Here is a 26,962-nt window from a genome sequence, read left to right as displayed (position 1 = left end):
GGGAGCAGTCTGTATCTCCTGCCATACTCTGTGCTAGAATCACTGGCGGGCCTCTCTGTCTCACTTCTGAGGCCTAAAACACTCCGACAAGAAAATGATGCCCGTCCTCTCAGGACGTGCTGCCACCTGCCCCTGCAGGTTCTCCATCAACATCCACCTGAGTGAGAACCCCCCGCCCCCACTCTCGGTTTAACGTTAGCCAATGTTGGATCTTCCCTGCATGCAAGGTACTGAGAGATCAAGGTGTTAGAGAATCCTGGAGCCGGTGTCTCATGTCATCTTGTGGTTTTGCAATCATTGTGATCTCAGGGTGCCCCCTTTCTTTTTCTTTTGCCATGTCATGCGTGACATGTGGGATCTTAGTTCCCCAAGCCGAGATGGAACCCGTGGCCCCTGCAGTGGAAGCACAGAGTCCTAACCACTGGTCCGCCAGGGAAGTCCCCAGGGTACCACGTTTATTATGACCTCTTGAGTTTTATTTTCTGAAAAGATAGCCCAGCACTCCTCAGCTGACTCCACGTGTGAACAGAGAGCAGTTCTGATCTACTTGCTCATCATACTGTTCATACTCCCGGCACAAAGCCTGACATGTGCAGCTGCTTAGGGTCTGGTGATCTGAACTGCTGATTTGAAGTGAGTTGAGAGGACTGAACAATGGAAGGAGACACAGCTGAGGACAGCCAAATGCTGCAAGAGAAAAAGTGCAAAGAGGTGGTGGCAACTGAAGTTTATGATCTTGGACAGAGCTGTGCTAGAAATGTCTGAGGTGAGCTCTAGCTGAAGGTCTGGGAAGCCAATGATTGCCTCCGGGCCTTGGTCCTTCCTTGACACACGGTATATGATGCTCAGGTGTGTAACATACCCCCACGGTTCTGAGAAGTTCCCTGCACTGGCTTCCACACCAAACTTTTCTCGAGAAGCGCATTGGAATATAAGTGCATGAGAATGATATAATTATGGAGATAACCTCAAATCTACTCTAATTTTTTTCAGTATGTCACTTACAAATTTTGGTACTTTAGTCATGTGCAAAGAAATTATTTGCAATCCCACAATAATTTAAAACCTTTGTCCTGAGAAACTGCTGATTTAGGCTTCTGCCCTGCTGCACAGCTGGCTTTCCTATCTATGCCATCTCCTCACGGGTAAGATGTTTCACATTTTGTGTGAGGAAATGGTGCAGAGAACTCACCTTACTTACTCAGATCACATAACTTCAGGGATGGGCAGATCTATCATTAACCCAGCCTGCTCGTCCACAACCTCACAATGCCTCCAACAAGATCTAAACTAGAAGGCAGGGGTTTAAACACCAGCTCTGCTAGCTGTGTGCACTTGGGTGAACTAGAGGAGAACCATGTGGTGGCCAGAGACACTGCTCCCTGCTTTCCCCTCTGAGCCTTCATCTCTTGTCTCTAGAATGGCCACAAAGGACTCACTGGTCCAAGAGGCAGATGACAACAGTCCCCTGTGTTTACACATGTGAAAGAACAACAGAGTATTCTGCAAATATCAGTTATTGGTAGTCCCACAGGAAATCTAACATTACCTTTTCTTGGAACTTGATGAACTGCTCAGGAATGTACTAAGATCAAACCCAATGGTGAGCACTTGTTCTTCCCTTATGGCTGTAAGAGAAGACATTTAATTCACTCCACCTGAAGCCCAACCAACAATATGCATGACTACTATCAACAGTTTTCCTCACTTATACACCACACCCAAACCCCAAGCAATGGCTCCAAACCCCTCTGGAAAATTCCACAGGCTAAAGATTTATAGAACTCAAAAGTGATAGAACAGTGGTTCTCAAACTTCCATGTGCATCAGCATCACCTGCAGAGCTTGTTCAACACAGGTTGCTGGGCCCACTCCAAAGTTTCTGATCACAGTTTCTGATCTGAGGTGGGCTCTAGAATGTGAATGTCTAACAAGTTCCCAAGTGATGCTAATGCTGCTTGTCTGGAGACCAAACAAGGAGAACAACTGACTCAAAACTCAAATATCAGAAAGGGGCGGAATTTTATTTTTTTTGTAAGAAACTATGCATAAACATAAAATTGACCATTTTAACCATTTAGAAAGTGATGGGATTTAAGAACGGAAATCATTATACCATCAAAGATGAGTTAGGGCAAGAGTTATTAAGTGGTATCCATGGATGCAGTTCAAGAGGTCTGTGAAGCCAGCTCAGCACTGGTTACAGGTAGTAGAAAGGGCACTACCAACTTCTCCCATATTCTGACCTTACAGGGAGACTGAACTGGATATCCAGGCATGCAGGAGCGTGCCCCTTGGCCCTTCCTGCAGAGTGTCTAGTGGTCCTCAGCCCCTGAGGCCTTAGTGGACCTCCTAATTTCCCTTGGCCGGATTGGACCAGGAGCAACCTTCTTCTTCTCCTTCTTTTAATAGCCACACCATGTGGCATGTGGGATCTTAGTTCCCCAACCAGGGATGGAACCCGTGCCCCCTGCAGTGGTAGCACAGAGACTTAACCACTTGACCACCAGGGAAGTCCCAGGAGCAATCTTCTGATTACATGGCCCACCCATCAGATTCACACTCAAGAATTTGAACTAAGAGACACCAAGGAGATGCTCCATGAGCTGTGGGTCCTATACCTGAAGATTTTGATTAGGTAATGGGGAAATGAACAAAAGTAAGGTGGCTGAGGGGAGAGAGGCAGCCCTGCCAAGGGGGGCAGAGATGAGAGACCTTAGAGGGAGGGGTAATGGAAGTGGACAGATGGACACAGGGCAGTTGCCATGCTTTCACCTGACATCTGAGGCCTGATGGTCTTTATTTCCATGAGACCAAGGCATCCTTACCATCCTCGTACAGAACCTCTCTCCTTTCTTGGGTCAGTGGGAGCTAAGGGATCAAGACCAACAACAAGAAGACAAGGGACACTAAACTCATCTGGGATGGGCTCTCAGACCACCCCTCCTCTGGTCGCTCCTCCCATTGGAACCCCAGACTTTTAAAATAGCTACCCCACAAGCCAGTGCACCAAATATCACTCCAAACCTCTCCAGTGATGGTCCACTCACCTGTGAGAAGGCTGAAGAACTGATCAGCTGGGTTCTTCCTCATGGAGAGGCAGTCCTGGAGTTTCAGATTGAAGATGAAAACTTCCACTTTTGGCTCAATAGTCTGAAATGATATAGGCCAGCAAGTGAACTGAAGCTGCCTAGAGTAAGTTTTTTGTTAACAGGGACAGATTTTAAAGATGAGAAGTCACGACACTCAATTTGGTTTTGGAAATGACCGCTAGCCATCTCAGTCAATAAAGAGAGCCGACTCTAGACTTGAGGGAGAAAAATCTACACTTTTCAATAACATAGACCATTCTCTACACTGACCCCCACCAAAGAGACAGGCTAATTTCTGCCATCACCTCAGGCTACAAGGTACCTCCTAGAACCAGTCACTGTGTTAGGACCAGGAACAAGGCAGTCTGCTCATGTCAGGGGCCTGTGCTGCTACAAGAAGCTCAATCAGGTGCCACTGTCAAGATGTTTATGGATGTCTAGGGTTTGCTTCAAAACAATCTGGTTTGAGAGGGGGAAGGTAGGGTATAGATGAAACAAGATCAGCCACGAGTTGATAGCTTTTGAAGCTGGGGATGGCTTCAGTTTACTTTTCCTTCTACCTTTGGATATATCTGACATACTCCATAAAGAAATTTAAAAGAAGCTACCTTCATTAGAATTGGAGCAGGTATAATTTCTCTCCCATTTCTAGCCATTTCAGTGTCAAAAGAAACATCTTTAGGCTGACATGTTGTTTGACCTCACTTTAGGTTACCTTTTTTGGGGGAGGTTGGGTTTTGTCATTTTTCCCACACTGAGTTTTCCTCCTCTAGTCGTTAACAGCCACTGAGAAATACCAATAGCAACTACTTAAAAAGAAGCCAGGCGGGTTCTTTATTTTCTCAGAGAAACCAGTAACAATGAGCCTCAAGCCTTAATCTCCGAGAAACCAAGTAAGTCGCTCAGAACCAGTGAGTGGAGCTGTGACCCACGTAGTCTTGTTCTTTCCCTGGGCCAGGTCAGTGCGCAAAGCCAAACTCCTAAGGGAACCGAGGGTTTTCCCCTCCCTGGAAGATCCATATGCAGTGAGGCAGCCTGTGGTATCACAGGACTGGAGAGCTGCAGGAGCCCTCTGCTGAGTGGGGAAGCCTCTGGTGAGCAAAGCCTCTTCTGAGAAGGGAACGTGGGACTCCTACATGTACCTCCTGAAGAATTCAGAACCTGTGGGTCCTCAGGCCCTAAGACACCTGTGTGCCAGTGGGGAGCAGCAGCTGAGGCTCAGAGAGGGGGTGCAGGTGCTCTGAGGAGAGTGGAGGGATAGTGAGGGTTGGCTTGTCAGGATAAATATCTACATGACCACATCCATGAAATGTCTGTTTTAATCTCAGAATGAACACTGGAATTTGGATTCTCAGTAGTTTTCTACACAAGAGAGCAGAGGATCCATGTAAATATTTACCTTAACAAGCCAACCCTCATTATCCTTTCCAGGGAAGACTATCTAACCTCCAGATGTTCTCTATAGGAATCTCTCCAGATGCAACTCTGCAAGTATGTGGACTCTTTTATTTGTTTACTTATTTTTGGCTGCACCGAGAAGCTTGTGGGATCTTAGTTCCCTGACCAGGGATTGAACTCGGGCCCTTGGCAGTGATGAAAGCACAGAGTCCCAACCACTGGACCGCTGGGGAATTCCCTGCAAGTATATGGACTCTTGGAGGAAGTTCAGTTTACACATCAGCTGAAGCATTAAATGTCTAATATGCTCTCAGGAAACTTTGCCATTCATCATCAATATGGAAAACAGCTCAAATTACCTGCAATTGACTCAGCTTCTGCCGGAAACCTGCCTCGCTTTGGCATCCATAAGATAAATCTAGAGAGAGGAAGTCAACTGCGTCCTGGAAATAAGTAAATAGGATCATCAGAGCACAAGGAATTTCAAGACAAAGAACTGCTCAGAAGTATTCTTTTTTTGTTTCTCCCCTTATTACTAAATGGAATACTCCAAAGTGGGATTTTCCAAGGGAAAAGCAGGATGAGGAAAAGCTGGGGACACAGTGAGAATGTGTGTGGGGTGTGCCTACGTGCTGTGGGGAATACATCACGTGTGCACTCAGCAAAGTGCCTGGCACACAGGAAGCTCTCAATAAATGCGCACAATTGAATGAGTGAGTGAATGAAAGAAGCACCATATGCCAGAAAGGGTGGGTTTCCACCAAGTGGATGAGCACGAAGGAAGGGAGTCAGAGGCCAGAGCTGCCCTGAGCAGCACCCTCCTCATGGCCTTCCACTTTGCAGGACGGAGGCAGTGCAGCCCTCACCCACCCACAGGCCCCTTAGTAATTTCAGCAGACCCTACTGGGGTTTGGGGTTTTGTTTTAATTGTAGGCTATAGTCACTGGCTACATTCAGGCCACAGTTTAAAGTCCATCCCAGATGGCCTTAGCCTGGTCCACATTATTATTGGAGAACAGAACTCTCATGGTCCATGGACACCCCCGTCTGTGCTCCAGTTAAGGACATACCCCTCTGCCCTGTCTCTGGCCTACATATACTTTAAGAACTACAGATTCAGAGTCTAAACATATGCAGATACCACGGTGATCCCCTCCCTACCCTTTTCAGCGAGCCATTTCTATCCTGGCCATGACCAGATCATTGCCTGTCTTCTCCCCTTCTCTTCCCTTGGGACAAAGACCGTCAATAATGGTATCTGCTGACAACCCAGTGCACTGTGACATTTGATAACTGACTCTCCTCTGGCTCCCTATGGCTTTCCCAGTCAAGTTATCACTGGTGTTTACTCAACATTCCACAGGCTTGCTCCCCGCTGGTGAGCTCCACTCGAACCTTCCCCTCTGCCCTATCAGCGCTTGCTTTGTTTGTCAATTCCATACAGCACATGATCATTGAGTTCATACCCTTGAAAGTCACTGTGCTGGGTTTAAAGATGAGTGAGATCCACAGAAGCTTCCAACTTGATACAGAGTGTTAACAGATGCACTGACTATATGAAGAACAGGCAGAAAGTTCTAAGTGCTATATGAAAAATCCACATCAGTGGTCCTCAAATCTTGGTGGGGATTAGACTCACCTGGGAACTTGGGAAGCCTATGAAGGCCCACGGCAACCCTCCACATTAAGCCTTGGCCTCTGTGTTCTTTACTAGCTCTCCAGGTGATTCTGGTACATACCAAAGCTTGGGAACCGCTGATCTAAACAAGTGGCTAAGGGTTCCAAGCTGGGAGAGATCACATCAGGTTGAGTGAGGGAGTATTATTAATAGAGGCCTCCTGATGGAGGGCACATCCACACAGATGTTAAAAATAGATAGAATTTTGTTGGAAGAGATTTGAGGAAGGCCAGGAGGATAGGACTTGAGGTAGGGAATGCAGGAGAGTCGGCAGGAAAAATAGCATACACGCTGGGACAAAAAGGTGAGGCCAGAGAGCAAGAAGGCCTGAGTGAGCCATATTCTGGAAGGCCCTGAGGAATTTCACCAATTCAGGGGAGTGTAGCTTCTCAGTAGGGAAATGAACAAAACTGTGCTTTCGGAAGGCGGCCCAGATGCGTGGCAGGAGTGGGGGCAGAGAGACCAGTTCAAAGACTGCTGCTTGACAAACACTTTTCAATCAGCACTTTGGTCTCCTGAGCTCATAACTGATAGCAATTATCGCCCCTCGTAAAAGAATTTAGATGGTAATATGGCCATACAATCAGTCTTGGACCTGGCCATTTCAGAACCTTATCATGTCTGGTTTTTAAATCCCTGAGCTGGTAAATCTGAAATTGGACCTTGGCATATGGGGCCTCCATCATAACACAGACACCAGTGCTGCACAACTACAGAAATCAGTTGTTTTCTCTGAGGGCGTTCCATACCGCCCAGCAGCCAACATTACAAGGGCCAAAGCTGTTAAATTCTCAGATGTTTTAATTTTTCTTATTAAAATTATATTTAAAAGGTGTATTTAGACGAGGTCAAAACCAGGATGGGCACTCTAGGGGGACATTACTTTTTAAAAAAAAAAAAACCTTTACCCTAGTATCTGTTTTGCTAAAAACACTGACCGCTCTTCTAAGAAGCTCTTTTAATAAAAAGTCAGAGCAAGAGCAGAGGCATTTGACTTCTTTGTGCAGGCAAAATCTGACACTTGACCAAGTGAGAGCTGGGGCTACAACAAATAGGATTTTGTTTTAAAGTAATTATGAATCTAGAGAATGCATAACACTCATAAGAGGCATTTGTAAGAATGTCAAGCAAACTATTATACAGAGGATGGATAAACAACAAGGTCCTACTGTATAGCACAGGGAACTATATTCAATACCCTGTGATAAACCATAATGGAAAAGAATATGAAAAAGAATACATATATATATATGTATAACTGAATCACTTTGCTGTACAGCAGAAATTAACACAACATTGTAAGTCAACTATACTTCAATAAAATAGATTAAAAAAAAGAATGTCAAGCCAACAGACAAAAATTTCTCTTGGTTTTTTAAAATTAAAATAGCAACTTTCCTGAGAAGTTACAGATACTATTTCTTTGGGCTGTCATTACCTTGGCAAGTGCAGACGTAGACGGTTCTAGCAGGAGCTCGGAGACCACCTGGGCTCGCAGGACGACAGAGAGCTTTTGGCCTGAAACCAACCAGAGGAAGGGCTGAAGGTGAGAGAGGAAGGAGCCTGTGAACCCAGAAGCCCCTGGCGAACTCATTTCCTCTTGACCTTTCTATTCCATGTTCACTGACTTTAAAAAGGATTTCTTAAGAAATCACTCACATGATTTTACCCTAGCTGAAAGATTTTAGAAAACAAGGTAGCTTTTTAAAAAATGTCCTGGGCTTCCCTGGTGGCGCAGTGGTTGAGAATCCGCCTGCCGATGCAGGGGACACGGGTTCATGCCCCGGTCCGGGAGGATCCCACATGCCGCGGAGCGGCTGGGCCCGTGGGCCATGGCCGCTGAGCCTGCGCGTCTGGAGCCTGCGCTCCGCAACGGGAGAGGCCACAACAGTGAGAGGCCCGCGTAACGCAAAAACAATAAATAAAATAAATTTTTAAAAAAAATTAAAAATGTCCTTTTAAAGAGTGTTTCATGTAAATCAGGATGGTGAAGTGCAGGACACTCGTAAAGTCTTTTGTAAGAATAAAAGCAGTTCCTTCCCCCAACCCTGAGCAATGTAAAAGGCGGAAAGGAGAGAACTGCGTCCTAAGTTCCTAATAAACCTTGGTCTCTGCGTGCTTTACAAGCTCTCCAGGTGATTCTGATACACAGTAAAGCTTGGGAACCATTGGTTCCAAACAGCTAAGAGTTCCAAGTGGGGAGGGACTTTTGAAAGGCAGGGCGTTCTCAGGGGACTGCTGTTACCTGTCCTTTTTTGCTGTGCAAATGTCCATTCGACACTTACTGCGCATGAAGGAAATATAAATCTGTGCAGCTTGTACCCACTTGCTTTGACATTTGATCACCTAACAGTGGTGCTTAAGCTTATGTGCATCAGAATCACCTGTCCTTCTCGTCAGCCCACTGGGGTGGGCCCAGGAGCAAGTGCCTTTTAACAAGCTTCCTGGGTGCTTCTGAGGCAGTGATGCTCAGACCACAACTCGAAACACGCTGCTGTGGACTTGGGATTCCTCAGTTGTTAGCAGTGCCATCTAACTCTTTGATGTGCATAAGTCTTTATCTCCTGCTGGATTGTGTGCTCCTTGAGGGGCAAACTTAAACATTTCTCTAGGCCCTCCAAACAGCAAGCTTAGGACTGGGTGCATAGGCAGGTGCTCAGACCTGTGCTTTGGAAACAGTAAACAAAAATTGAATGAAACCAGAGTTTGAGACTTAAACTATAAGACTATATGTCTGACTTCTCTCCTGCATCCAAATTCTGTACAGGAGAAAGATCTCCCCAGTCAATGAAACCACTATTAACAACCGCTGCCAACTATCAAAGTTCTTATTTTGATAAACATAATGGAACTTTGAAATCCCCTGAGAAGGGAATATCACTCAGAGACATTTAGTCCTCATTCTGATAAGATAAAGATATTTGCCAGTTATTCAGTGATTGTGCCCGATGGAGCCATTTCATATTCCACAGATTTCCATGCTTCAGTCTATCATCACATCAGCTCACATAGAACACATGTTCTCAGACTGTGCTGAACACTTTAAAATGTACAATTTAGTATTATCTCTGGATCAATGACATGACACAAGAGTACAGTTAATCCCTAAGCACAATTGACCCACAAATCACTTCTATTTGACTTTACAAGCTGTTTTTAGAATCAGAGTGAACTAATGTACCTGAAGTCCCAGAAATTCTCATATCATACAAAATAAACTTCCCAATATGGTTCCCAACCTGTTCCCAGTGCAAGCACAAACTATACTTCTTAAAATAATGTAAAATGCAGATTACTCAAAACTAGATTCTCATTCTAAGCTTGCAGTTTCATGTTTTCTTGGGAATGAAATGGGGGGTAATTGCTCTGGCTTAAGATAATTTATCTTGTAATTTTTGCTGGAGATGGTTAAAAGTCGGTATTCTTGTCTACAGAACTCAAAGTCAGTATTTGCTGTGGGTTGAGAATTAACTGTTTCAAGGCCATGTAGAAAAATCACTGCACAGCACTGTGTAAGTTCATGTCCTTCACAGGCATTAGTAGATTTCACTAAGGATAAGCTCAATTCTGTTTCCACCACAAAGGGAAGTTCTTCCTCCAAAAACCATTGCCGTTGTCCATTAAAAAATAGTCCCTTTCCGTTTGCTCCTTTCTCTTTTGCCCTAAATGCTTCAATAAAAGTAATACGGACAGTATTGAACTGCCAGTATCAATGCTTCAAGAGGTGGGTGGGGACTCAAGTGTTGCTGTAGATTGTGTCCCAGTGTTGTACAAGAGGTGGGTGCTATGTGCAACTCTACTCTTATGTGAGAGGGATGTTCACTCTCCTGCTCTCCCTCTGACTCTCTGCTAAGAACCTTCTTTTGTATCCTTCCCATGGTGCACATTAAAAACATCAATAGGAGGTTTATAATAACACATATAGAAAGATTAGAAAAGAACTTTTCAGAATTGTGGTAAAAATACATAACATAAAATTTACCATTAAAATTTTTTTAAGTGGCTTTAAATACATCCACATTGCTGTGCAACTGTCACCACCATCTACCTCCCAAACTTTTCCATCATCTCAAGCTGAAACTCTGTGTCCATGATCAGTATCTCCCCCATTTCCCCCTCCTCCCAGCCTCTGGTAATCATTATTCTACTTTCTGTCTCTGTGAATTTGATCATTCTAGGTCCCTCACATAGGTGGAACCATACAATATTTGTCCTTTTGTGTCTGGCTTATTTCACTTAGCATAATGTCTTCAAGGTTCATCCATGCTGTAGCATGTGTCAGAATTTCATTTCTTTTTAACGCTGAATAATATTCAATTGTATGTATCTAGCATATTTTCTTTATCCATTCATCCTTGTCTGGGCATTTGGATTATTTCCATCTTTTCGCTATTGTGAATAATGCTGCTATGAAAATGGGTGTGCAAATATCTGTTCAAGTCCCTGCTTTCAATTCTTTTGGGTATATACCCACAAGTGCTAGATCATATGGTAATTTTATGTTTAATTTCTTGAGGAACTGCCACAGAGTTTTCCATAGTGGCTACACCGTTTACATACTGGCCAGCAATGCACAGGGTTATAATTTCTCTCTATCCTCACCAACACTTGGGATCTTCTGCTTTTTAAAAATAGTAGCCATTCTGGTGGCTGATGCACATAAGCAGGAGAATTAATCAATAAAATGTGGCTTAGTCCCACAATGGAATATCAGATAGCAGTGAAAAGAAGATACTATAGCTATATTCAACAATATGAATAAGTTTTTGAAACAGTTTTGTTGGAGAAAAAAGAAGTCCTAGAGGACTACAAAAAGTATAATACTCTTTCATGATGCTCAAAACCAAACCAATCAAAATTGAAAACTATATTGTTTAAGCACACATGCAGTTGGGATAGAAACTATATTTTTTAAAAAGTAATGGAATCTCAATGAGATACCATCAGAATGGCTAAAATAGAAAGGATGAAAATGCCAAACGTTGGTGAGGATGTGAGGCCACTGAAATTCTCACACACGGCTAGTGGGAGTATAAAATGGAACAATTGCTTTGGGAAACTGGCAGTTTCTTAGAAAGTCAAATACATCTCTCCTCTGAAATCCAGCAATTCCACTCCTAGGTATTTATCCAAGAGAAATGAAAACATATGTCCATGCAAAAACTTGTACAAGAACGTTCATAGCAACTTATTTATAGGAGATAAAAACTGGAAATTGCACCAATGCCCCTCAATTGTGATACATCCATGATAGAACACCACTTAGAAGAAACAAGGAGCAAATTACTAATACAGCAACAAAATAATCTCACAAACATGCCAAATGAAAAAAGACAAACAAAAAAGTACATACTTATCATTCCATTCGTAACTATGCTGATAGAAGTCAGATCAGTGGTTGTTCCTTGGGTAGAGATTGATTAGGAAGGGATAAAATTGATCAGGAATGGGATTTTTGGAGGTGTTGGTTAATGTCTTATATCTTGATAAAGGTATGGGTTACATGGATGTATGGGTTTGTCAAAACTAATCAAAGTGTAAAATTAAGATCTATGCACTTCACTGTGTGTAAATCATACCCTGATAAAAAAATTCTTAGGAAAAAATCAGAACTGCATTTCACCTTGTTTATTTTCTAATCAGCAGTAAATGGGAGTTTAATTTTTTTTTTTTTTTTTTTTTTGTGGTACGCGGGCCTCTCACTGCTGTGGCCTCTCCCATCGCGGAGCACAGGCTCCGGACAAACAGGCCCAGCGTCCATGGCTCACGGGCCCAGCCGCTCCGCGGCATGTGGGATCCTCCCGGATCGGGGCACGAACCTGTGTCCCCTGCATCAGCAGGCGGACTCTCAACCACTGCGCCACCAGGGAAGCTCGGGAATTTAATTTTTAAACATATTTTTAAAACATGGTGAATTTTGGGGGGCTACAATATATTTAGTAAAATCCCAATTTTTCTGTAATTAAATATTTTTATTCAAAACGTTTGACCTTGTACCTCCATTACGGACACCAAATGGGGAAGAGGGGAAAGCCATAGACTAATAAAAATGGATGGAATATTTAGCACAGTGGTAACCTGGGATGGGGTGGGGGAGAATGGGAGATGAGATAGGGAAGAATATACAAGTAGACATAAGTTGTGGTATGGTTTGTTTTGTTTTATAAACCCTCAACCTTCCAATTAATTTTTTAACATTAAAAAACTGAGATATAATTCATATACCATAAAATTCATCGCTTTAAAGTATACAATTCAGTGGTCTTTAGTACATTTACAAAGCTGTGCAACCATCTCCACTAATTCCAGAACATTTTAGTAACCCAGGAAGAAATTATATAACCATTAGCAGTCACTTCCCATTCTCTCTTCTAGCCCCAGATATAGCTACTCTACTTTAGTGTCTCTATAGATTTGTCTACTCTGGATATTTAATATAAATGAAATCATATAATATGTGGTCTGAGACTGGCTGCTTTCACTTAGCATAATGTCTTCAAGGATTATCATGTTGTAGTACGAATCAGTACATCATTCCTTTCAAGGGCTGAGTAATACTCTATTGTACTGATATGCCACTTTTTGTTTATCCATCAATTGATGGACATTAGGGTTGTTTCCACTTTTGGTTATTACGAATAATACTGCTATGAACATTTGTGATGCGTTTTTGTCTGGACATTTGCTTTTATTTCTCTTGGATATATACCTAGGAGAGGAATTGTTGAGTCATATGGTAACTCTAAAATTTAACTTGAGGAACTGCCAAACTGATTTCCAAAGTGGCTGCACCATAATTCATTCCCACCAGCAAAGTATGAGTGTTCCAATTTCTCAGCATCATTGCCAACACTTGTTATTGTGTCTTTTTTTAAAAAAATAAATTTATTTACTTATTTATTTTTGGCTGCATTGGGTCTTCATTGCTGTGCGCGGGCTTTCTCTGGTTGCAGCAAGTGGGGGCTACTCTTCGTTGCGGTGCGCAGGCTTCTCATTGTGGTGGCTTCTCTTGGTGTGGAGCACGGGCTCTAGGTGCATGGGTTTCAGTAGTTGTGGCACGTAGGCTCAGTACTTGTGGCTCTTGAGCTCCAGAGCACAGGCTCAGTAGTTGTGGCACACAGGCTTAGTTGCTCTCCAGCATGTGAGATCTTCCTGGGCCAGGGCTGGAACTTGTGTCCCCTGCATTGGCAGGCAGATTCTGAACCACTGCGCCACCAGGGAAGTCCCTGTCTGTCTTTTTTATTACAGCCATCCTAATTGATGTGAAGTGGTGTAATATATATATTATATATATGTATTATATATTATATATAATTTTTTGCTGTTTTCTTACTCTTTAAAAAATTGAAGCATAATTGACCTACAACACTATGTTAGTTCCATGTGCACAACATAGTGATTCAATAATTCCGTGTTACAAAATCACCACAGTATTGTTATATTTTAATTGCTGGACTGAGTGGTCACTCCATGGGTGTTAGTTATTGTGTGGCTGAACCACACTGACTCTATTTTGTCAGCTCCACCTTAGGCCCACAGTCCTAACCCCTCCCCTTCCTGTGTGACTGAGCTTTAGCCTACTCACAAGTAATGCACCCAAGCCAGATAAGTTTCCTATCAACTTTTACCCTTGTCTTCATCAGATACAAGAACTGGAAGAATGCTCTTTAGCTGACACAGATGGTTAATGGTCCTCAAGGAATAATGGTCATGAGACCCCCAAGGGGATGGAAAAACTTCCAGTCCCACTGGTGCAGATGTGCTTCTCCCTTAATAATCAGACTGCATTTTTAGCTTTGGCCCCTTTAAATTCCCTTGTGCCCCTTTTGGCAGTAAGGAATGCAGCTGCAAATGCTTCCAGATCACTGTTCACCCGATCTTACCCATATGTAAATTACCCACAATAAACTCCATAATTGCATTTTATGAAGTTGCCTGCTTCACTTTTTGGTCTCAAAGTTCCTTTTCAGTTTGGGGGATATTATTCAATATCCCCACCTTCAAAAAGTTATTTTGCTTTTAACCAACATATGTTGGTTAAAAGCGGCCATGGCTCACGGGCCCAGCCGCTCGGCGGCATGCGGGATCTTCCCGGAGCAGGGCACGAACCCGTGTCCCCTGCATCGGCAGGTGGACTCTCAACCACTGCGCCACCAGGGAAGCCCAACATAATTTTTAATAGTGAAAATTAAATAAACTTATATACAAAAATGAAAGAATATTTTAAACTCTATGATCCATTAATATAATGGGAACCTGTAACAACACTGAAAATCATGCTTTCAAAGAGTTTTTAATAAAATGAGAATATATTCATTAAATATGTTAAGTTTCAAAGGCAGAGTATACAAGTATGCAGATGTATTATATACTATGTATAAAAATATACATACAGTATATAATAAAAACCAGGAAGCATATATAATCCAAAATTGGTTCTCAAAATTGGTGTACCAATTTTTTGGTGTACCTAGCCTAGATTCACCTACGGAATTTATTAAAATCAATGTCCTGATTCCATCCGGGCCTACTGAATTGGAACCTTAAACTAGCCATGAAGCAGGAATACGGACAATTGTAAGCATGCTCTTCTCACTATCTGTCAGCATATTATTATTTTATCTTTGTATTTGTCTCCCCTGCTGGAATATAGGCTTCAACTAGAACATGTAACTCGCTTTGCATAAGAAAAAGGGGAGGCTCAGGAATTCCCTGGAGGTCCAGTGGTTAGGACTCTGGGCTTCCACTGCAGGGGGCATGGGTTTGATCCCTGGTCGGGGAACTGAGATCCCCCAAGCTGAGGGGCATGACCGAAACACACACACACACACACACACACACACACACACACACACAAAATAAAAATAAATAAATAAATAAAAGAAAACGGGGTGGATGAGAGGATGGGCAATCTTGAAATGGTAGGAAGAGTCAGGGATGCAGGACTGGAGAAAGGAGGACAGAAAGATAATCGGTGATAGTGCAGACTCAAGATTGGGCAAGGGGACTTCCCTGGCGGCGCAGTGGTTAAGAATCTGCCTGCCAATGCAAGGGACATGGGTTCGAGCCCTGGCCTGGGAAGATCCCACATGCCGCAGAGCAACTCAGCCCATGCGCTACAACTACTGAGCCTGCGCTCTAGAGCCCACAAGCCACAACTACTGAGCCCGCGTGCCACAACTACTGAAGCCTGCGCGCCTAGAGCCCGTGCTCCACAACGAGAAGCCACGACAATGAGAAGCCCGCGCACCACAACGAAGAGCAGCCCCCACTCACCACAACTAAAGAAAGCTTGTGCACAGCAACAAAGACCCAACACAGCCAAAAATAAATAAATAAATTTATTAAAAAAAAAAAAAAAAGATTGGGCAACGGGGCTCAAAAGATATTTTTCAAAGGGAATGCTGGGCACTGTACAATGTAAACCACCCCTACCTACCTCCACTGGGAAATCTTCAGTACGGTATTAATTTCTCACTAATAAATAGATATGGGGGACTTTTTTTAGGCTGTGCTTTGTGGCATGCGGAATCTTACTTCCCCGACCAGGGATGCTTGAACCCATACGCCCTGCGGTGGAAGCTCGGAGTCTTAACCACTGGACTGCCAGGGAAGTCCCAAAGGGACTATTGGAGGTAAGTGGAAAGAAATGCTGAGTCCTGCTTTAAGGAGGGTGGAGGAAGGTGGGTAATGAAGGCTGCCGGTGGGTCAGCCACCTGGGTCATGTGTACTCACCTTGAGAAGCATATTTTTCATGGAAAATCTCATAGGCTTTTCTGTGGGCATCAGTGAGGATCTGGAGACGTGAAGATCTTGATTCCTGGTGGGGAAGCTCCATTATCACTTCCTCCAAGTCACTAAAAGTGAACCAGATCTCAACTAGGTCCCCAAAGGAGTGGAAGATGAAGGAGGCATAGTCAGCAAAGAGATCAGCAAAGGCCTCAGTTCTCTGGACGGTGCTGGCAGGAAGGGTCTGGTGGTGCAGGACCACCAGGGGCTGAAGCTGAGCACTCCTGAGGGCCTCAAGGAGTTGCCGGTAGCACTGCACTGTTTCCTTGTCTGGGTTCTTGGAGGTTCCTTCTGGGAGTAGCTGTGCCCACGGCAGAAATACTTTGTAATGAGTGATCATAATGGCACGAACACTGCTAAAGTACTCTGGCAGGAAAGAGGGCAGTGGCTGGTGACAAACATAAATTTCTTTGTCTCCTGTTACAAAGGGAGCATCCTGGTTTCCCAGTGGACCCCTCAGGTTGTGTAGCAAGTCGCTGGTTAGAGGACCAGCAGCTGAAATGAAGTTTCTATCAGATTCCCAGTCTAACCCCCAACAAGAAAAACTTAGGAGGACAATAAGGACTAAATGCCAGACTAGCTCCATCTTCAAGGAACTGTTAGGAGGTATGTGGAATACTTACTTTATAACTACAGTTGAGGTTGTAAAATATTAAGTGACTGTAAACACTTACTATGTAACTGGGTTATCTACGATAATAAAATCAGTATGTGATTCACCTATGTAACATCAAAAAAATTTAAAACTATAAGAGATAACACAAAAACCTCAAACTTCTCACACAATTTATGCCAAGGAACCTGGGAAGTGTCTGCAGAAAAAAAGTTCTCCACATTTTTTCTTACTTACAAATTATTTTAAAACTTATTTACATAGCAGAACAAAAGTGAGTTCCTCGCCAAACTTTTTTTCTCCTTTAAAAACATGTAGCGGGGGGGGCTTCCCTGGTGGCGCAGTGGTTGAGAGTCCGCCTGCCAATACAGGGGACACGGGTTCGTGCCCTGGTCCGGGAAGATCCCACATGCCGCGGAGCGGCTGGGCCCATGCGCCATGGCCGCTGAGCCTGCGCATCTGGAATCTCTGCTCTGCAACGGGAGAGGCCACAACAGTGAGAGGCCCACATACAGAAAAAAAAACACACAAAAAAAACCATGTAGAGGGACTTCCCTGGTGGCGCAGTGGTTAAGAATCCGCCTGCCAATGCAGGGGACATGGGTGCGAGCCCTGGTCCGGGAAGATCCCACACACAGTGGAGCAACTGAGCCCGTGCGCCACAACTACTGAGCCTGTGCTCTAGAGCCCGTGAGCCACAACTACTGAGCCTGCGTGACACAACTACTGGAGTCCGCGCCTGGAGCCCTTGCTCCGCAAAAGAGAAGCCACCACAATAAGAAGCCTGCACACCACAATGAACAGTAGCCCCCACTCGCTGCAAGTAGAGAGAGCCTGCGCACAGCAACAAAGACCCAACGCAGCCAATAAAAAAAAAAAAAAAAGTAGGGACTTCCTGGTGGTTCAGTGGTAAAGAGTCCACTTTACAAGGCAGGGGACACGGGTTTGATCCCTTGTCAGGGAACTATGATCCCACATGCCACAGGGCAACTAAGCCTGCACGCCACAACTACTGAGCTCTTGCGCCCCGTCTAGAGCCCGTGTGCCACAAACTACAGAGCCCACGTGCCGTGGAGCCTGTGCACCACAACTAGAGAAGAGAAAAAACCTGCATGCCACAACTAGAGAGAAGCCTGGGAGCCGCAATGAAGACACCACGTGCCACAACAGAAGATCCTGCATGCCTCAGTGAAGATCCCAAGTGCCGCAACTAAGACCCCACGCAGCCAAAAATAAATAAATAAAAAATCTTAAAAATAAATAAAATAAAAATATGTAAGTAAATGATGAACACATTTTGTAAAAGATTCAAACAATACAGAAATATATATGAAAACTTACTAATTCCCCTCTTCCCTTCCCTTCATAGGGTAATCACTTTCAACACTGTGCTTCCTTCCAGTTTCCTTTCTCTGTACATATTAATGGCTGTTCAGGAGTTGGAATGCCAGTGTTTAAATCTCATCTGGCGAAAGTTACTAAATTTCTCTGTGCCTGCTTCCTCATCTGTATAATGGTGACAGATAGGTTGTGAGATTTAAATGAGGTCATTCATTAGCATATTAAGAACAATGCAACTGAATGATAGCTATTATTGCATATATATAATGCAAACATACATGTGTATAACATTTAAAATATATAATTTAACATATATGGAATTATGTCTTATGTAGCATTCCTCAGTTGTTTTTTATTTTCCTTCACTTAATAGTGCTTGGAGCTCTGTTTATACCAGAATATGTAGACCCACTTCTTTTTAACAGATGCATAGCATTCCACAGTAAGGTTGTACCATAGTTTAACCTCTTGCGTATTGAACACTGGTTGGTTCTTAATTTTAATATGTTGCAAATTAATATCTGTATCTTTAGTTATACATCTTTGTCCACATTTCTTTTCTTTAAGATAGATTCTTAGAAATTAAGTTGCTGACTCAATGGCATGCCCATTTGGAATTTTTATTGTAATCCAAAGTCTTCTAAAACAGGCTTCTTCAAATTTAAATCCTACCTACAGTTAGAAGTGTGTCTAAATCTCTCTGGTTTGCTCACACCTGTTATAAAACTTCATATTTTGGACACTTGTTTCTGTTTAGAGGGGTAGCTTTTCAGGTTAATTGGCTACTTGTTTTTCTTCTTTATATCCTTTGTACATTTTTATTAACTTATTATTGATATAAGAACTCTTAATAGAGTTTGGATATCATGTATTAAAATGTGATAGAAAAAAAATTTCTCTCTAGTGTTAGTTTTAAAATTTGGTTTATAGTGTCCTTCAAAATACATTACTTGGTACCATATTTTTGAAAGCTTGTGTGAAATGTATTATTTAATATTCTTGTTTCTAATCTTTAGATCTTTAGCCCATCTTGAATTTTAACTTTGTTTGTGCTGTGTGGTAGGTTTATCAATTTCTAATGGGTTATTGAATAGGCCATTCTCTCCCCACTATTTGAAATGCCAACTATCAGAAATGAAATACCTATCTAGACATATGTGTTTCTAGACTTTCTACTCCTTGTCTATCTATTCCTGTGCCAGTACCACAGTATTTCAATTTTTATACCTGTGTAGCGTAGTACTTTTCACTTTATGATAGGACATGGCCTCTTCTATCATTCTTTTTCCTAGAATTGTCTTGTTAATGTATATATATATTCATTTTAATAAAGTTTTATTTCACTTAGTGGAATTTTCAAGGTGGCCCTGACAGCTTCATATAAATGTATCATTTTTCAGATTCCTGTGTTTATAATCATTGTTATCTCTCTAAAAGCATATTATATTAATTATAGAAATATTAAATAAATGCATTCTCATAAATATCCCCAAAATTTAGATAATAGTTCCATTTGCCTTATACCTAATCCCAGCTACTTCCTAAAAAGTATTCACCATTTATTACATGTGTATGTACATAAAGAATATACTTTTACCTAACAAGTTTACAAAATAAGAGGTACTATAATGTGAGTATTGATCTACAACTGGTATTTTTACCATATAGCACAACTTGGAGATCTTCACATTGTGCAAATATTGATATATCTTATTCTTTTTGAAAGCTGCACTTTGTGACCTTGCATAATCATTAATTTGTTGATTAGGTTTTAGGTTATTTTCCATTTTCAGTGTCACAATGTCACAATGAATGTCATTGTATATACCTTTTTCTATACATATATAGGTTATTTCTTCAGGGAAAATATTGAAGAGTACAATTGCTGGGTAATAGGGTAGTCAGTTATATTTTAACTTCTAATGGTACTGACAAATTTTTCCCTAAAAGGAGTGTCCCGATTTATACTCCTACCAGTAGTGCATTACAACATCAAATTCCAGACAAACCCACCAATGCTATTACAATATTATCAAATTATTAGTGTGTTTATAATTTTGAATGATTTTTAAAATTGATTTGTATCAGCTCTGTATCCATTTTGGGAAATAATCTTTTTCCCATTATAAACTGAGAAAATATATAGCTATTGAACATATATATAGTATATTCTTCTCATCTGCAGCTTATTTTTCCCGGACATTAATCCTTTCTCTCGTATATAGGTTGAGAAAACATTTTCCCAATCTGTAGCTCTGGTTTTTAATTTTTAAACTTTGGTGTAGTCAAATTTATTAATTTTTTTCCTTATGGCATCTCTGCTTATACATAGTTTTAAAAAGCCTCTTCTACAAAGTTATAAGAAAAGCTTGTATTTTTCCTTTTTAAAATTAATTTTTAAAAATTGATACAATTGACATATAACATTATATTTGTTCCAGGTGTACAACATGATTGTATACACTGCACACATATCACCACAATAAATCTAGTTAACATATCCATCACCACACATAGATACAAATTTTTTTCTTGTGTGTGGTGAGAACGTTTAAGATCTACTCTCTTAGCAACTTTCAAATAGAGTGTTATTAACTATAGTCACCATGGTGTACATTACATCCCCATGACATTTATTTTGTAACTGTAAGTTTGTACCTTTTGACCACTTTCACCCATTTCACCCACCTACCACCTCCACCTCTGGCAACCACCAATCTAGCCTTTGTACCTATGAGTTCATTTTTTATTTTATTAAAAATATTTTTTTAGGGATTTCCCTGGTAGTCCAGTGGTAAAGAATACACCTTCCAATGAAGGGACACGGGTTTGATCCCTGGTCGGGGAACTAAGATCTCACATGTTGCAGGGGAACTAAGCCCACATGCCACAACTACTGAGCTCACGCACCTCAACATGAGAGCCTGCATGCCGCAAACTACACAGCCCATACACCCTGGAGCCTTCACGCCACAATTAGACAGAGAAAACCCGCACACCACAACTAGAGAGAAGCCTGTGCACTACAACTAGAGAAGCCCATGTGTCACAACGAAAAGATCCCGCATGCTGCAGCTAAGACCCAACATAGCCAAAAAAATAAAATGAATAAAAAAGTTACTCTAAAAATGTTTTAGATTCCACACAGATTATACACTATTTGTCTTTCTGTCTTATTTCATTTAGCATAATGCCCTCCAGTTTCATCCATGTTGTCACAAATGACAAGATTTCCTTCTTTTTAGGGCTGAATAATACTTGATTGTACATATATATACATTTTATGCATTCTTCCATCAGTGAACACTTAGGTTGCTTCCATGTCTTGGCTATTGTAAATAATGTGGCAATGAACATGAGGGTGCATCAATCTTTTTGAGTTAGCTTTTTCATTTTCTTCAGATAAATACCTAGAAGTGGAATTGCTGGATTTATATGGTAGTTGTATTTTTAGTTTTTTGGGAAACCTCTATGTTTTCCATAGAGGCTCTCACCAATATTATACAAGAGTTCTCTTTTCTCCACATCCTTGCCAACGCTTGTTATTTTTTGCCTTTTTCATAATAGCCTTTCTCATGGGTGTAATGTAATAGCTCATTGTGGTTTTGACTTTCATTTCCCTGATGATTAGTTATGTTGAGCACCTTTTCATGTATGTTGGCAATCTGAATATCTTCTTTGGAAAAATGCCTATTCAGATTGTCTGCCCATTTTAGATGGTTATCTTGTATAAATTCTTTACATACTTTGGATATTAAGCCCTTATCAGATACAGTATTTGCAAATATCTTCTCCCATTCTTTTTCATTTGACTGATGGTTTTCTTTGCTGTGCAGAAGCTTTTTAGTTTGTTGTAGCCCTATTTATTTATTTTTGCTTTTGTTGCCTTTGCTTTAGCGTCAAATCCAAAAAATCATTGCCAAGATTGATATCAAGGAACCTACCACCTGTGTTTTCTTCTAGGAAGTTTATGATTTCAGGTTTAATCTCCAACTCTTCAATCCATATTAACTTTTGTGTATGGTGTAAGGTAGTGACCTAGTTTTCCCAACACCATTTATTTAAGAGACCGTCTTTCCCTATCGTATATTTTTGGTTCCTTTGTTGTAAATTAACTGACTATATATACATGGGTTTATTTCTAGGTTCTCTATTCTGTCCTACTGATCTATACGTATGTTTTAATGTCAATACCATAATGTTTTAATTACTATACCTTTGTAATACAGCTTGAAATCAGGAAGCATGATACCTCTAGCTTTATTCTTTCTCAACACTGCTTTGGCTATTCTGGGTCTTTTGTGGTTCCATACAAGTCTTAGGATTGTCTGTTCTATTTCTGTGAAAAATGCCATGGAAATTTTGATAGAGATTGCACTGAATGTGTAGATTCCTCTGGATAGTATGGGCATTTTAACAATATTAATTCTTCCAATCTGTAAGCACGGAATATCTTTCCATTTATCTGTGTCTTCTTCAATTTCTTTCACCACGCTTATAGTTTTCAGTGTACAGGTCTTTTACCTCCTTGGTTAAATTTATCCCTAGGTATGTTTTTTCTTACTATGCAACTGTAAATGGGATTATTTCCTTAATTTCTTTTTCTGGTAGTTTTTATTAGTGTATAGAAATGCAGATTTTTGCATATTGATTTAGTATGCTGCAATTTTGCTGAATTCATTGATCAATTCTAAGTTTTTTGGTGGAGTCTTTAGGGTTTTCTATATGCAACATCATGTCATCTGCAAATAGTGACAATTTTACTTCTCCTTAATTTCGATGCCTTTCTTTCCTAGCTCTGGCTAGGATTCCAATACTATATTGAATAAGAGGTGAGAGCAGGCACCCTTGTCTCATCCCCAAGAGTATGATTAGCTGTGGGCTTGCCATTTATGGCCTTTATTTTTAATATTTGGCCATGCTGGGTCTTAGTTGTGGCACATGGAATCTTTGTTGCCGTGTGCAGGATCCGTTTTTAGTTGTGGCATGCAGGATCTAGTTCCCCGACCAGGGATCAAACCCGGGCCCCCTGCAATGGGAGCACAGAGTCTTAACCAGGGGACCACCAGGAAAGTCTCTATGGCCTTTATTATGTTGAGGTACTTTCTCTCTATATTCAATTTGTTGACAGTTTTTTAAAATCATAAATGGATGTTGAATTTTACCAAATGCTTTTTTCCCCATCTACGGAGAGGACCATGATTTTTATCCTTTTTTGTTAAACTGGTGTAATACACTGATTGATTTTCAGATGTTGAATCATCCTTGCATCCTGGAATAATCCCACTTGATCATGTTGTATGGTCATTTTAACATACTGTTGAAGTTTTGTTAAGGATTTTTGCATCTATTTTGTACATCAGGGATATTGGCCTATAATTTTCTTTTCTTTAGGTGTCCTTGTCTGGCTTTGGTATCAGGGTAATGCTGGTTTCATAAAATGAATTTGGAAGTGGTTCCTCCTCTTTGATTTTTTGGAAGTGTTTGAGAAGGACTGGTATTAATTCTTTAAATGTTTGGTAGAAGTCATCAGTGAAGCCATATGGTCCTGGACTTTTGTTGGGAGGTTTTTGATTATTGATTCAATCTCCTCACTACTAACCAGACTACTCACATTTCACATTTCATCATGATTCAATCTTGGTAGGTATGTTTCTAGCAGTCCACTTCTAGGCTATCCAATTTGTTGGCCAACAATCATTCACAGTAACATCTGATTCTTTGTATTTCCATGGTACAACTTGTAACACCTCCTCTTTCCTTTCTGATTTTGAGGGCTTTTTTTGTGAGTCTAGCTAAAGTTTTATCAATTTTATCTTAAAAAGAAAAAAACCAGCTCTTAAGTTTCATTGCTCTTTCCTTTCTTCTACTAACTTTGGGCTTCATTTTTTCCCCCCCGAGATAGCAAGTTAGGTTGCGATCTTTGTTTCTTGATGTAGGCTTTTATCCCTATATACTTCCCTCTTAGACTGTTTTTGCTGTATCCCGTAAGTTTTGGTATGTTGTTTCCATTTTCATTTCTCATTATTTTTAAATTTCTTCTTTGACCCATTGGTTGTTCAGTAGGTTGCTTAATTTCCACATATTTGTGAAATTTTTAGGCTTCTTGTAGTTGATTTCTAGTTTTATACCATTATGGTCAGAAAAGATGCCTGATATTGATTTCAGTCTTCTTAAACGTATTGACTTGTTTTGTGTCCTAACATATGATCTGTCCTGAAGAATTTTCCATGTGTGCTTGAAAAGAGTCTATATTCTGTTGCTTTTGGATGGAATGTTCTGCATGTCTGTTACATCCATCTGGTCTAAACATGTTATTTAAGGTCAGTGCTTCCTTATTGATAATCTGACTGGATGATCTATCCTTTTGATGAAAGTGGGGTACTAAAGTTCCCTGCTATTATTGTTTTGCTGTCTATCCTGTTAATATTTGCTGTCTAGGTCTGTTAATACTTGCTTTATATATTTAGGTGCTACACAGCTTTATTTGCACATTTTCTTTTCCATGTGTCCTAGAGATATTTCCATTTCAAACATCTTCATTTCCCTCATTTTAGTTTGCATAACTCAGAGCATTGCTATATCACAATATATGTAGTCATTTGCTTATTGATGGACATCTGTCGGCATTTGGTTGAAAATACATTAAATTTATGGATCAGTTGACAACTTACAATATTTAAGACGTCCTATTCAGAAAGAAGTTACATCTGCTTACTAAATACTCATCTAATTTTCTTCATAAAGATCTTATACATGCTCCATCATCCATTAGCCACTTCGTTTCCCTGACAACATGTAGAGAAAGGGGGTGTGTGAAAAAGTAAGCACACTTATTCAGATGGGTAAAAACTGATTTTAGTTGTATTAATGGCCTCACTTTGCTTTAGAGCCCCTACTTTCACTAACGACAGAATTGGGGAGGAGAAGACAGATTCACCATTAAGGAACTCATCTTCCCTGGGCTTCACACTTTGCTTTGGGGTTCAGTATTTGATCAAATTGAAGTTCAAATTTCTGTCAGGCTGTTTCTCTTTTCGGAACCTCCTCACCCCATTTTCTTTATCAAGTTGGGAATCAGTGCATGGAAGGAACTCTTTCTTGCTGTCTTCTGAGTTTTTACTCGTTGTTCTTCCTATCACCTGTTACTGAACGTCCCTGCCTTGGTCCATGCCTTATCCTAGACTCTCCTGTCTCAACAGGAAGTCTGAGATCCTGTACACTGAAGTTTCCTTATTCCAACAGGCTCTCCTACCTCCATTAATTAGGAACATAGTTTTCACAGGAGCTTATACCCTGCAGCTGCTAACTGCAACTTCTCTATCCATTTCTAGTCTCCCTTACCCTATTGTACGCAAACCAGTGGAGAGAGGTTTGTATTAGTGAACTCAAATACCACATATAAACATTCCCCAACTGGCCCCGCAGGCCCCAGAATCATCTGTTGTCAAAAGCTGCAGCAAAAGGAAATGCTACATCATGTACATACTGATCAAAGCTAAGCCTCAGGGACTATTAATATCATAAACAGCAATAACTCTTTTCCTGGAAAAATGCCATAAAATTTAAGGGTGGTCTGTAATATAGAAAATGACATATTGGGGACTCCCCTGGCGGCCCAGTGGTTAAGACTTCACCTTCCAATGCAGGGGGTGTGGGTTTGATCCCTGGTTGGGGAGCTAGGACCCCACATACCTCGTGGCCAAAAAACCAAAGGAAAAAACAGAAGCAATATTGTAACAAATTCAATAAAGACTTTAAAAGTCGTCCACATCAAAAAAAATCTTAAAAAAAAATGTATTTCCCTTAAAAAAGCAGTTAGAAAATAATTCTGAGACCTTACTCTTAGGATATATAAGTTAAAAAAGTTATTAAAGAGTAATGCAAAAAGTATAATAAACTTTTTATTTTCATAAACTGTCTTTAAAAAAAACCAAAGAGAACTGGAATTAACCTTGGAAAGTCATCTCCAAGGCCTCTTAGCTTTCACACTAACAAATTCTTATAAGGACTCTCCTCACAGGAACCTACACCTAAATGTTTACCATAATGCCGTATTTCCACCCCTTTGCCCCAGGAATCAAGCAAAAAGGGAAAGACTCATATTCATGAATAAATGGAAGCAATAATTTATAATAGAAATAAAGCCAATAGACAACTGCAGAAAAAGTTATTTTGGTGAAAAAAAGTAGTTGGCAATTGAAAAATGTTATTTCTCCAATAAGACACCACATAACAAAAACAACAGACCTTTTCCTACACATGAAAACAAAGGTCTCAGTTATAGAAATGACACACTATTGCAATCCAACTTTTTTTAGGCAAGAAGCACACTAAACAAAGGGATAAAACCTGCGTTGGTATAAAAGGAATGTGACATATGAGGCAATCAACTTGGTTCTTCTTCCTCAGAGTAAATCTTCCTGAATCATCACTCCCAGAAGCACTTCTCTGGCTAGTAGAGCTCCACCCAGACTCCACGCCAGAGGTGGAAGGCCAGTTTCTCTGGTTACTTTCAATAGCTCAATCTTCAAGCAAGTAGTTAGGGTTAACTACTAAGTAGGGATCTTCTTCATAGCTCTCACTTCCTTCTGTGGAGCCTTTCAATCCAGCTTGGGTGAGCTCAATTAGAACATGATCCTATGAAACACAAACGTTTGTCCTCAGTTCTCCAGCAGTATTATAAGAATGCTAAGATACACAGGACTTGGACTTGACCCTTCTTCTGAATATTTGTGACTAACATTTTCTTTCATTTCCCCCCAGAAACTCTCTCAGAAAAAGGACTATATCTTAAAGTCAATATCAAGCTTCTGCTAAGTCACCTTCCCATTAGGATATAGACTTTTTCATATCATAAACTTTTGAAAAATTAAGAAATACATCAGTAAGACTGACATTGTGATTTTAATCAGGTTCCCTAGCATATATATCAACTACTTATAAATATAACTTCAAAAAAGAACATATGAATTTTACAATCATGCAATTGTATAAAATCCTCTGATAAGTATGTTTATGATTCTGTTTATCACTCTGATAAGTGTTTAA

At 40.8% G+C, this 26,962-nt stretch overlaps 2 protein-coding genes across 4 annotated transcripts in view; both read right to left on the bottom strand.

The window, feature by feature from the left end:
• The window catches only part of LCT (lactase), a 62,027-nt gene extending 36,167 nt beyond the window's left edge, over positions 1 to 25,860 (bottom strand). For both annotated transcript variants that reach the window (XM_067742064.1, XM_067742065.1), the window contains exons 1-5: positions 15,904 to 25,860; positions 7,607 to 7,686; positions 4,850 to 4,933; positions 3,051 to 3,153; positions 1,550 to 1,628 (exon numbers count right to left, since the gene is read on the bottom strand). In XM_067742064.1, coding sequence (XP_067598165.1) covers positions 1,550 to 1,628; positions 3,051 to 3,153; positions 4,850 to 4,933; positions 7,607 to 7,686; positions 15,904 to 16,543 — 986 coding nt within the window. In that variant the 5' untranslated portion in view covers positions 16,544 to 25,860. The remainder of the gene's footprint in view (positions 1 to 1,549; positions 1,629 to 3,050; positions 3,154 to 4,849; positions 4,934 to 7,606; positions 7,687 to 15,903) is intronic.
• Positions 25,861 to 26,016: 156 nt separating this feature from the next.
• The window catches only part of MCM6 (minichromosome maintenance complex component 6), a 45,621-nt gene continuing 44,675 nt past the window's right edge, over positions 26,017 to 26,962 (bottom strand). For both annotated transcript variants that reach the window (XM_067742066.1, XM_067742067.1), the window contains one exon: positions 26,017 to 26,551. In XM_067742066.1, the coding sequence (XP_067598167.1) occupies positions 26,435 to 26,551 (117 nt within the window). In that variant the 3' untranslated portion in view covers positions 26,017 to 26,434. The remainder of the gene's footprint in view (positions 26,552 to 26,962) is intronic.

This window comes from Pseudorca crassidens, chromosome 6, assembly GCF_039906515.1.
Source record: "Pseudorca crassidens isolate mPseCra1 chromosome 6, mPseCra1.hap1, whole genome shotgun sequence".
NCBI lineage: Eukaryota > Metazoa > Chordata > Mammalia > Artiodactyla > Delphinidae > Pseudorca > Pseudorca crassidens.
This window is presented reverse-complemented; position numbering and strand designations above follow the sequence as displayed.